We start from the raw sequence: 12,695 nt of genomic DNA on the forward strand, positions 1-12,695 counted from the left end.
GCTTCTGCTCCCAGCACCATGACACTTGGCATCTACTGAGGATTAGAAGATGACAAGAAGACGGGAGTTTCAATAGCCAAAGATATCCGAAAGGAAGTGAGGCATAGAGAAAGCAGCTCAAACGCTGCATTACCCAGCCTGGGGTTGAATCCTGGCCCTGCTGTGCCTTGACAAGTTGCTCAAGCATCCTGAGCCTCAACTGCCTTCTCTATATAATGGGGTGATGGAATCTACCTCATACAGAGAGCATTCAGGAGCCACCTTAATGCGACCTCTGCTGTGCAACAAGTTTCCTGTTTGAAGGACACCGTTATTTCCAGTCTCCCATGTCCTGCAGGGCTGTCAGCACCTCTGCTTCTCCTGATCACCAAGACAGAATTAATCCTACTGTTCTTTGCACATGTTTCTGTGCCTTTCGTGGATGGATGCATGCATATATCATCACATGCATCCCACACTATCAAATGATGGCGGACGTGTCTGTTTTTCCAGCCACAACCTGCTTCTTACACTTATCTCTGGCAGCTGAGTGAAGAGAGAGGCAGGCTAAGTAAACAGTAGGCACTTGGAGACTGAACCAGGTGAGTTGAGCCCTATTCGCTGTCCAGTAAGCCATCACCACAGGTGCCAAGCAGACTCTCTCACCTAGGTGAGACAGACCTGCACTTGTTTTAGGGCTTTAAGCCTTTCTAAACACCATTAGAAAAATGAGAGCCAAGGTGGGTGATTCACTGTTAAGTGAAGACACAAATGTTGAGTGTAAAGCCCTCAGCACAGAAATACTAAAGAAATGTCACAACATTGGTTTTGATGCCACAAAGGACTCAGATGATAATAAATGCCAAGGTGAACATGACTGGCTCATGCAGACAAGCATTGGCACCTGTGTCCCCTGCCTGAGTCCACCTGATTTCCCAGCTGAGAGACCTGCTACAGAGTGGGCAGGAAGAGAGAGAGCCAGACCTCTGTCAGGTGCTAAACAGCAGCTCTGGACCCTCTTTCCCAGAGGTCTGGGGTAAAGGGCCTCAATGCTCCTCACTCTGATAGTCCTGGCACTGCCACCAAGTTCTCCATTCACCCCATCACCCTCCCCTAGTGGCCTTTCTCATTGCCTCCACGAAGTCCTGCCCACCCTTATATCTCCCGCCAGCTCCTGCACCAGAGGCTTCTGGAGCCCTGTGGCTGTAGTGATTCTCCATGGCACATGGTATTTCTCCCTCTCAGCCCCTGAGGGCAGTTTGCCACTGCTTCTCTTACCTTCCCTCCAAGATTGTGAGCTCCCCGGGACTGGGTCTGCTCCGATTCTTCTGTGTGTCCCCAGCACCTAGAAGAGCCAACACAGAGCAAGCAGTTGGGAAAAAGCCAGGAAAACTGGCTTCAGTCACAGAACTATGTCCAGAAATATTCTTTTGGTTTTGATCGTCTATGAATTTCATTCAGTTCCAAAAGTGCTTACTCATCTAGAAGTGCCTAGATACCAGTCCTGTGCCTATTGTGCAAGTTAGAATGACAGGTTTCTGTAAAAGACTGAGACTCAAACTGGCTGAAACAAATAAAGGAAGTAGGATCTGGAATAAAGTGTGTGTGAGTCACCCACTGCTGGCTTCGGGTGCTTGACTGCGGATCTTCTACGTTCCTCATCTCCATTTCCTATGGTATTGGCTTCACTTTCAGGGGAGCTTCTTCCATGTAATGACCAGATGGCCACCAACAGCTTCAGCTTTTGATTCTACCAGTTTAGCAATTCCAGATAACTCACAACTCTCATAATAGCTAAGAGTAGCAGCCATCCAAGGAGGCCTCTCATTGGCCCAGCATGGGCCCGTCCCTGAACAAATCGCTGTGGCTGATGGGAGTGGTGCTCTGATTGGCCACATCTGAGTCACGTGCCCACCTCTGACACCCGCTGCTGGGAGGACACTGGTCTGCCCTGCCCACGTGGACTGAAACCTGGCTGGGCAGTTTCCCCAAGGGAAATCAGGTTACCCTTTCCATAAGGAGAATGGACCACTGTCAGACAAAAGCAATTATTACTCATCAGAGTGCCTACATTAAATAAGGCAAGTAAAGTAACAAGTCTAGATTGCAAATTAACATCCAAAAAACTTCAAGAAAGAGCACATGAGGCAAAAAAAAAAAAAAAAGCCAAGCTAGTGAAAGTCTAAATAAGAGCCAGCTCTAGCTAATGGAAGCCTGACCGCGTGTCACAGACCTTCAGAATTGTTGGAACTGAAGAGAAAGCAGGCTGGAGCAGTCGGGAAGGCTTCCTGGAAGAAGAGGTGGGGCTTAAAGGACTGGCAGGCTCAAGATAAACAGGGGAATGTTCCTGGCCTTCCATGTCCTAGGAGGACACTGAGCCGTCACAGGACTGTGCTGGGGCGGGGGAGTGGGGGTGGATGGGTGAAGGGTTAGAAAGGAAGTGGAGGGCTGGAGAGCCTCGCCCCCTCCAATGGGCTTGGCTCCACCCACAGGACCTGGGCCAGTGAAATCAAAATCTAATTTACCCATTAGGCGCATTTCTTCTGTACAAATCAAATCACGAGCTATTTTTCCACATCGTAAATATTGTTTTAAACTCTTGCTCATAGGCAATTAGATTACAAGCATCGCCTGGTGAGCTATACGCCAGTGCGTTTGGCGGGCCTCTGGTTGCTTTGCGAGCGCTTTCCTTTTGAAATGTTTCCCAATGATTTTTAAGGGTCTTTGAAATCCTCTCCCTAGTGATGCATGAGGGCTCTTGTCTATGGCCATTAATCTCCATAACAGCCCAAGAGACTGTCTCATCTGTGTTCATTTCCAAATGGCTTCGTTGAACTCCACACCCTCCTTATTTCTCCCTGTGGAGAAATAAGTTCCGCCGTCACTCCTCACCCACAAGCATGTCCCTTCCAGCCCCCATCTTTGTGTGCCCAGGAAAGTACACACCTGAGCATCAGCCCACAGGAGACCTGCATTCCAGCGCCAAGATCTTCACTCATTTTGAGCAAGTTATTCCACTTGCCTTCCCTGGCCTCAGTTTGACTTCTGTAGAATGGGTTTTGGTGGTGGTATTCAGTCGCTAAGTCATGTCCAACTCTTTGGGAACCAGTGGACTGTAGCCCGCCAGGCTCCTCTGTCCATGGGATTTCCCAGGTAAGAATACTGGAGTGGGTTGCCATTTCCTTCTCCAGGGGATCTTCCCAACCCAGGGCTCGAACCCTCACCTTCTGCATTAGTAGGTGTATTCTTTACCACTGAGTCATCAGGGAAGCGTAGAATGGAGTTAATTCTTGCCTAACCCTAGTGGCTCCTTATTCTCCTTTGCTGGCCTTACTAAGCTTGCACAGCTAACTAGGCTTTTGTTCTTTCTTTTCTCACCAGTGATTCCTTCCTTTTCAGGCTAGCCCCTCAACCCTTTATATGCCTTCTACCTTGGCTCCTCTTGGGCTCTGTCCCAGGGGTGGTTGCTCCTTCCTTGAGACCCACATAACCCCAGCCTGACTTGGCTGAGCTCCCAGGTCAGCTGCCTCATCACTCCTCCAGAAGTGCGGCGCGATGACCTTGGCCCTCTGTTATCTATCTCTTTTCTGGACATCCACCCCATGCAACACAGTTTAGTTCCTGATGATAGTAATAGCTATAACCACCTTTTACTGAACACCTACTATGTGCCAGGCATGATGGTAGAGACTATGTACACTACTCCCTTCAGTCCTGCCCTTTATGTGTTATTATTCCTATTAGGAAACTGAGGTTCAGAGAGGTTAAGTATCATCTCTAGTTCACACAATCTATAATGGCTGAACCAGAAGTTTCTGCCTAAGAAGAACGATCTTGTACTGACCTTCTGCTGTGTCAGCCAGGGGCTGCACCTCCTGTAATCCCCACAACAGCACCCCTAATGAAGTAGGTAGTGCTACCCTCATTTCATAGAAGAGAAAACAAAGTGGCATCTCCCATCCATAACTTCTCAGCTGGAGTGAGATTCAAAGTCAAATCTGCTGACTCCTCCTTCTCCTATCCTCCCCCCAAACCACACACAGCCCCAGAGGTGTAGTTGCCTTGTTCCCAGATGGGAGGACAGCACCACCTCCCAAGACACTGGCCAACTTTCCCAGAAAGAGTGCACTTCCTCTGAGCTGGGAGGTCAGAAGCCCACACTCACAGAGAAGGGTCCAGAGAGCATGACAAAATGTGCAATCTCTTCCAAAGGGCTTTTCCTTCCTTCCTCCCTTCCTTCCATATCTACTTAAGGAGCAGCACTCTGGACAAGGGTGTATCTGGCTCTGTGTCTCTCCATGTTTCAGAAGGACTAAGTTCTATCTCCCAGCCAAGAGCTTTCTGCGGAAGTACTCCCAGGGCTGCAGGTTCTCCCGGAGAAGATGTGCCCGGGAGGCAGCAGTGACACTGACATCCGTGAGGCTGTACAACAGTGGGCCAGGCTGGGGATGGAGTCCTGGGGCTCCCAGGCCCCTGCACTGAATGGAGGGACAGGAACAAGGGTTTCCGCAGTGATATCTGTCCCCAGGGAATGATGTCGGCCCAGTCCTGAGAGGGAGGATGGACTGGACTTGGGGGCTTTGTAAAGTTGTGAAAGCAATAAAGGGCCTTCCCTGCCCTGCTACTGTAGCAGTTCATGGGTCTCCCGTGTCCCTGGTGGGGCCCCTCTGTGTGCCTGAGTTTGTGCGATGACCTCCTTGTAGCAGAGGCAGCGTCTTCCCGAAGGTCTGACTCTCACTACCCTGTTTATCCCTCCCTGAAGTTGCTTTTCCTAAGCTGAGCTTTGACCTCCATTAAAGGGCACTGTGAGAAGCTGCCTCATGGAACTTCCTTTGGTCACTGTTGAGGGATGTTGTTGCTGAGGGTAACACAGATCACATCATCTCATCCTCACGAAACCGACTTCCAACAGTCCTCTCAGTCCAACATCAGGAACTTATAATTTTTAATTTAGTGGAAATTATGAATCCTATGGGCTTCCCAGGTAACGCTAGTGGTAAAGAACCCACCTGCCAATGCAGGAGACATAAGAGACTTGGGTTTGATCCTTGGGTCGGGAAGATCCCCTGGAGGATGGCACGGCAACTCATTCCAGTATTCTTGCCTGGGGAATCCCGAGGACAGAGGAGCCTGGAGGGCTACAGTCCACTGGATAGCAAAGAGTCAGACACGACTGAAGTGACTTAGCACGCACGCATGAACCCAATATCTACCGTTTCCCTCTTTGCTTTGGTTGCTAGGAAACTCAGTCAGTATTCATCTCACTCTCAGTGACTGGACAGGACATTATGTTATTGGGCCTTATTTTCTATTCCTTTCTCAATTTTCCCCTTATCCCCAATTTCCTCATCTATTTTTATTAAATTCGTTGGATTGAATATATTTACGGTTGTGAACGAAGATCAGGAGCTAAGGAGTGGTTAGAATTTAAGGTAGGATTTAGCCCACACTGCAAACCACTGCACAGCTGGCCTCTCCTCACTCACAATCCTTCACTTGGTGGCTCCCATATTGAGCTAGAGTGCCCAGAGAGAGGCTGGACAGCTTGGGGCTGACTGTGCCCCTTCCCTACGATGTTCTCACGGTTTAAACCCTGAGTCTTGGTTTCTGGGCAATCTTTTAGAGGAGGCAATCTTAAGAGGAAGTCATCCAGGTAGGGTAGACAGGTCTGTTGGGGAGGTGCAGGCATCCTGGAGCTCTTGGCTCCATTTCCCTCCAATTAGAATCAGAAAACACCAGAACTGAAAGGCATTGTTTAGATAGCATCTAGTCCAGCCCCTTTATTTTGCTCATTGGACCCTGGAGGACCAGAAAGGGAAAAGGACTGGTCTGTGGTGGCATAGCCATCTAAGAGCCTCCATGACTCTAGCTAAAACCTCTCTCCTCAACTCCAGACTCATCTCCAACTTCCCACCTGACACATCCAGTTAGGTGGCTCAAATTGAGCATGTCTGAAATTGAAATCTTGATCTTTCCTTCAGACTTTTGCCTGATGCAGTCTTTCTGCCTCTCTTGTTAATGTGAACTCTACATTTCCAATTGCAAAAATTGAAAAACTTGGCATCATCCTTAACTTACTCTTCACCTTTCTTCTTCTTCTCTAATTCTCCTTCCCCCTCTGTCTCCTCTTTCCTCTCCTTTTTATTCTTTCTCTGTCCCTCTCTCTTTCTTTCTCTCCCCTACCCCCAATCACCACATTTGGTCTATGATCAAATCCTATCATCCAGATTTTCACCACTTGTCACCCCCTGGCTCAGGCCATCATCTCCTCTTGCCTGAGTTGTCTCCCACTGTTTCTTTTGCTTTTTCCCTCAGCCCCTTAGTCTATTCTGAACATGAAAACCAGAGTGGAAACATAAGTTGCCCTCCAATGGCTTCCAGTTTTGCTCAGGAAAATGCAGAGTCCCCTTTATGATCCACAGACCCTCTATGATTTGCTCTCTGCTTCCCTCACCTCTCTCTGACCTTATCTTGTACCCTTCTCCCCTCATCCACTCCACTCCAGCCAAACCCGCTCCTGCCGATGTCTCCCCTTTGCATTGGCTGTTCCTGTTGACAGATGTTCTTCCCCCAACATCCACATGGCTAGCCTCCTCACTTCTTCTAGGTCTTTACTCAGAATTTACCCTCTATCTCATATATATGGTAATATGATTTTCAACAAGCACCCCAAGACCATTCAATGAGGAAAGGGCAGTCTTTTCAACCAATGATGCTAGGAGAGCTGGACATCCACATGCAAGAGAATGAAGTTGGACTGTGACCTTACATCATATATTAAAAGTAACTCAAAATGGATCAAAGACCTAAGCCTAAGAGCTAAAACTATAAAACAGAAGAAAATGAGGGAAAAGCTTCATGATGTTGAATTTGGCAATGATCTCTTGGATATGACACCAAAAGCACAGGCAACAAAAGAAAAACTAGATTAACTGGATTTTATCAAAATTTAAAACTTTTATGCATCAAAGGACACTATCAGTTGAGTGAAGGGATAACCCACAGAATGGGAGAAAATATTTGCAAGTACATATCTAATACGGGATTAATACCCAGAATATATAAAGAATTCCTAAAACTCTGCAATAAAAAAAGCAAACAACTCAACTCAAAATGAGCAAACAGCTTGAATAGACATTTCTCCAAAGAAAATACATGACTAGCCAATGAGCACACAAAAGATGTTCAATATCATTAATCATTAAGGAAATGCAAATCAAAGCCACAAAATCTACTTCATACCCATTAGGATGCCTCTTATATAAATACACACATATTTTATAAAATTTATAAACTTCTAATATAGACATACATATACATTGTATATGTAAGTAAGTGACAGTCACTCAGTTCAACTCTTTGTGACCCCATGGACTGTAGCCCGCCGGGCTCTTCTGTCCATGGGATTTTTCGGGCAAGAATATTGGAGTGGCTTGTTGTTTCCTTCTCTAGGGGATCTTCCTGACTCAAAGATTAAACTGTCTCCTGTGGCTCTTGCATTGGCAGCAGATTCTTTACCACTGAGCCACCTGGGAAGTCCCATATGACTATGTGACCAAGCAATTCTGCTTCCAGGTATATACACAAAAGAATTAAGATCAGGGACTCAAAGAGTTATTTGTACTCTCATGTTCATAACAGCAGTATTCTCAGTAGCCAGAGGTGGAAACAATCCAAATGTCCATTGTTAGATGAATAGACAAAGAAAATGTGGTGTATCCACACCATGGAATAAAAAGGGTTACCATTTAATGGGTACAGAGTTTCAGTATGAGGTGACGAAAAAGTTCTGAAGATGGATGGTGGTACCATGTAAATGTACTGGATGCCACTGAACTGCACACTTAAAATAGTTAAAATTTTATTTTAGGTATATTTTACCTCAACAAACCAAATACATTTTAAAAATTACCTCCTCACTGAGGCACTCCCTGGCCACTCTCTCTAAAATTTCTACTCCTCCCCCGACAGGATATTTCACATCTCCTTTCCCTGCTTTATTTTTTCTTCTTAGTGCTTATGACTATCCAATAATTATCATTTTGACCTCTTTTGTTGTTTATTGCTAACTCCTCCACCGCATCAGAAACTACTAGAATGTAAGCTCAGTGTAGGCAGAGATGTTTGTCTGTTTACTGATGCATTCCAGCACACAGACTGGTGTTTGGCAGATACATAAACATGTGTTGAATGAATGTGAGGCACCAAGGGTGTTGGAGGCCAAGAACAAGATGCCTCAGCTCATTTCTAGCAAATTCACAGTTCCCAGGAGGGGCTCTGACCCTAGAAAGAGGTCAGGACCCTGGAGGCACTTTCAAGCTTCCACTCCCCTCAACTCCTCCCTGCCTAGGGAGCTCAGCTAGGAGACTATCTGTGTGATTGCCAGAAGTGGGGGGTGGTTATGGGAACAGAGCTTATTGGAGCCTCAAGAGAAACCAGGAAGGATCCTCCCCTCCTGCTACAAACACTTCCCAGTCCCTGTAGGAGGTGGCTGATCAGCCAACCTCTGAGCCAACAAGATAGCTATGGGCATTTACTGGGCACTCACTGTGTGTCCAGTTCCTTACTGAGGTAAGGGGACCAACAAGAAAACTATTCAGCTTCTCTTGCTGTACTAGAGGATGGACACACACACGGACACACAGGTAACCGATACAGGTGAGAACTGAGTGTACCACTGCAGGGTGTAGGCCAGGCAGCCTTTCCCATGGTTCTTATCCCCTTGTATGCAGTCAAAGAACATACACTCCTGTTTCAACTTGTCCACATCTGTTCTGCTCTGCTGGCCATTTACACCTTAGTGAGAAGTTAACCTAATGTTCTTTCTCACCAAGGGATTTCACATCTAATATTTATCTTCTCAGTAAAATTTCTCATGTCCTAAGAAATGAATTTGAGGCCTTAGGCGCAGTTGAGGCAAGAACTGTTCATGGAGAGTTATCCTTCTTGAAATGGGACCCTGGGGGACCTCTGGGTGCCAGTGTGGCCCTGTAGTCAGGGAGGAGGTGATCACCCTGAACTGGGGCAGAGTGGGATGTACCCAAGGAGGAGGCTCCTGTCCTAGAACAAGGCAAATGAAGACAACTGAGTATAGCAGTGAGAGGTGGTGAGATCATAAGCCAGCTGGTTAAAGCCAAGATTTAAGGGAAGAGGCCATGTTTTCCTCCCAGTAACTCAGGCTTCTGGCCTGATCAATGGACATCCATGGAGCCTCCTTGTGCCAGGCCCTGAGCTAAGCGCTGGGGTCACCAACACATCGGATGTTGTCCCCACCCAGACACAGCCCTCAGCCCAGGCATAAGAGGCCGTAACCAAAGAGGAAGGCTGGGGCAGGAGGGCACTGGGAGCACAGAGAAGGAGCTCCTCGCTCAGCCTTCAGGATCAGGGAGGACCTCTGGGAAGGGAGACAATGTCCAGGCTGGGTCCTGAAGACTTAATGACAATTGGGCAGTTGCAGAGGTAAAGGAGGAAAATCTCAACCTGGGGGTTGGCATGTCCAGAGGCCTCATGACCACTGCTTGGTGGCTAGGGGTCCAGCAGGGTAGGGGGAGGGAGAATGATGAGATAAAGAAGGTGGAGGGGGGCTAGATTGTGGGAACCTTGTGTGTAATGTTGATGATGTGAGCTTTCTGCTTGAGTCCAGAGTTTTAGGCAGGCATGTGCTATAGTCAGACACATGACTTGCAAGATTTTTCCTACTGCTCTATGGAGAGTGGGTGGAGTGGAGGTGGGAGAGGAGACTGGAGCTTATGGAATCATTTGGGAAGTTACTGAGCAATCTAGCCAAGAAGAAATCAGATGTTGGAACCTGAGGTGGGGGAGTCTGTCAAACTGTCAAACTGAGTCTGTCAAACTGTCAAACTAAGGACAAGCCTGAGTTTGGGGGTTGGGCAGCTGAGTGAGTGACAGCACTTGTCCCTGGGTCTGAGGTGAGGAGGAACTGATGCAAATGCTTTTGAAGTGTGGAGGTAAGATATCTGCTGGACACTCAGGTGGAAACCTATGAAGGTTTGGAGCTCAGAGGAGAGAGTTAAAATACATGTTTGAGAGCCACCCGCACTTCAAGGGTAACAGAAGCCAGGACGAGGAACGTGATCCCACAGAGAAGGTGGAGCAATGGGAAGAGAGTTCAGGAAGCACTTCTAGGAATCCCACAACTCAAGACTGGGCAAAGAAAGACCCCTAAAGCCGATGAAGAAAGAGCACCCAGAAAGGCCAGTTCTGGGGCTGAAAAAACTGCATAGCCATTGGCAGGGCTGGTCATTCAGTCATTCAACAAACATGTATTTGGGAGCTTGTGATTGAAAGGCATGCAGAGCAGAGCTGAGAACTGCTTCCTGCTTAGGGAACTCAGTCATCCATTACAGCCCCCCTTGGTGAGAGATCATGCCAAACCCAGTAGCAAAGGGGCTCCCATAGTCCTTCGCTCCATTATCCTTCCTCCCCAGACCATCTATCCCCTTTATGCCTGCAGATGGTGTAGGTTCTGGAGTTAGACTACATGGACTGAATCTCATCTTAGCCACTTGCAAGTTCTGTGACCCTTGGCAAGTTACTTAACATCTCTGAGCCCTAATGATTTCATCTGTGAAATGAGGACAATGACTGATTCTCCAAGTGTTTAGAAGATCAAGGTTTACATATATATATAAAGCACCCAGTAGAGCTCCTGGCTTCATATCCTCTCTTCTTTGTTTGAACAAACATCCACTGAGTGTCTCCTATGTTTCCAGACACTGGACCAAGCCTAGGAATACAAAGATGAAGACCAGGATTCCTTCTCCTAGGGAACTAAGAGTTCAGTGAAGGAAACAGCAAATAACCGACAATGGATGTCCAGTGAGATCACTGCCCTGGAGCTGAATCTTGGAACAGAGGTAGGAGGGCCCTGGGCTCTACTCCAGTTCTCCTCTCACTTGCTATGTGACCATGAGCAATAACTTAGCCTCTCTAAGCTCCAGGTTCATCTGTAAAACAGAGATAATCACACCTGCAAGGTACTGGCCACTGTGAGGAGATTCACAGGAAGGAGAGGTGGTTGAAATGTCCAGAATTCAGGACATTTATTTCCACAGTTTCTGGGAACTGTGAGGAGAAGCTGAAATGGAGGCAGGAAGTAACAGAAACAATTGGAAAGAGAGAAATGCAGCCAGCAAGAGAACAAGCCAGGGATCATTGCCCTCTGGCTCCCACGGCCTCTGTCCCCAGCTCTATCGACATTAAGGGGAGAGCCGAGGACTTCTCAAACCAAAAGGGAAAACAAGTGCATTCTTGAGATTAGCTGAGGCAAACAAGAGCCAGGAGAGCCTCACGTTCCCATGGACCCCGGCCGGGCCGTCCCCAGGAGAAGGCCTGGGGCAGCAGCAGGGTGAAGGGAGGCCAGGGGTGTGGAGGGGCCACACCGGTGAGCGGGTACCTCTGGCGCCCACTCTGGCCCCAGGAGCCAGGCTCTGAGCTTCTGTTCTGTTTTTCACGGCCCAGGGCGCTGTGCTCAGCTGGGCTCAGCAAATATTTCCTGATAGCTAGACTCCTTCAGCCTCTAAACACCTGTCACGCCTGCCGGGGACCAGAGCAGAGCTGGCAACAGGCTAGAGGGACACAACACGGTAACCAGAGCCATGGCTTTTTTCAGTTCCCTGAGTCCCTGTGTGCCTGCGAAGTGGGGTGGGTCTGGCCTGAGATGGGTTTAAGAACCTGGGATCAGAAGGAGCCCCAAGGCTTACTTCCAAGCAAGGGCAGCCACAGAGAAAACCCCCAGGCCCCAGACAAGTAGAGGACGGCTGGTCAAGATGGACGGTCAAGGAACTTTCCTGGTGGCCCAGTGGCTAGGCCTCTGCACTCCCAACGCAGGGGGCCCGGGCTCAATCCCTGGTCAGAGAACTAGATCCCCCATGTCACAACTAAAGGTCCTTTGTGCCTCAATGAAGATCAGAGATTAGGAGTGCTGCTACTAAGACCCAACGCAGCCAAATATATATATATATTTAAAAGATGAACAGTCAAGGGTCCACTGCTGACCCAGAGGTCTGGCCACCTCTGGTCTCTGAAGACTGGGCTAGTGCAGTCCTAGCAATTGTCATCTCTAGCCATTTCTGGGCAGGGCACCCTGTCTGAGGTGGAAGGAAGAGGGCTGAAGTGGGGAGTTTTGACCCTGGCTCCTCTCACCTCTCCAGACTCCAGCAGTGCCCCGACTCAGCGGAAATGTCAGAACTATCATATTTCTTCCCCCATAAAAAGGGTTAAAGACTTCCCCAGCTCCCCTCTCAGGATGTGGTGTCTGAGAAGAGGACAGGCCCTTCTCTAAGGGCTGTCCTGGAAGGAAAGGCCAGAATGACCCAAGGGCCAGGGGTGTCCCCCATACTAGGACACTACCTGTTATTCTCTTGAGCCAGAATGGACCCCTCAGAACCCCAGGAGAGAGCTGAAGGGGCAAGCCCCATCCTTGAGTGACCAGACAGGCAACAGACAACAACAGACCAAGGGGCTACCCTAACGTCTCTAGAAACAGCCTTGTGCCCATGGGGAAGGTTGGGTGGGGCAGCCTGAAGCACATCTGCAAGACAACAATAGTAACAGCAGTGCCCTAGGAGAGTAATAGAGAATTGAGGGCATGCTACCTTGGCTGTGGTAAAGCCATTAAAAGAATTCTAGCATGCTTCTCACAGGCAGGTAGCAAACCTTAAGCTTCTGAATGCTGGGTGTCTTCTCCCATGGGG

At 48.3% G+C, this 12,695-nt stretch overlaps 1 protein-coding gene across 1 annotated transcript in view; it reads right to left on the bottom strand.

Annotated features, from left to right (window-relative positions):
* Positions 1-12,695, bottom strand: part of LOC145539560 (uncharacterized) — a 139,730-nt gene that overhangs the window by 75,550 nt on the left and 51,485 nt on the right. The window contains exon 6 of the mRNA XM_081573633.1: positions 1,258-1,324. Coding sequence (XP_081429759.1) covers positions 1,258-1,324 — 67 coding nt within the window. The remainder of the gene's footprint in view (positions 1-1,257; positions 1,325-12,695) is intronic.

The sequence above is a fragment of the Giraffa tippelskirchi genome, chromosome 2 (assembly GCF_054371585.1).
Source record: "Giraffa tippelskirchi isolate mGirTip1 chromosome 2, T2T-mGirTip1v1.2.pri, whole genome shotgun sequence".
Lineage (NCBI taxonomy): Eukaryota > Metazoa > Chordata > Mammalia > Artiodactyla > Giraffidae > Giraffa > Giraffa tippelskirchi.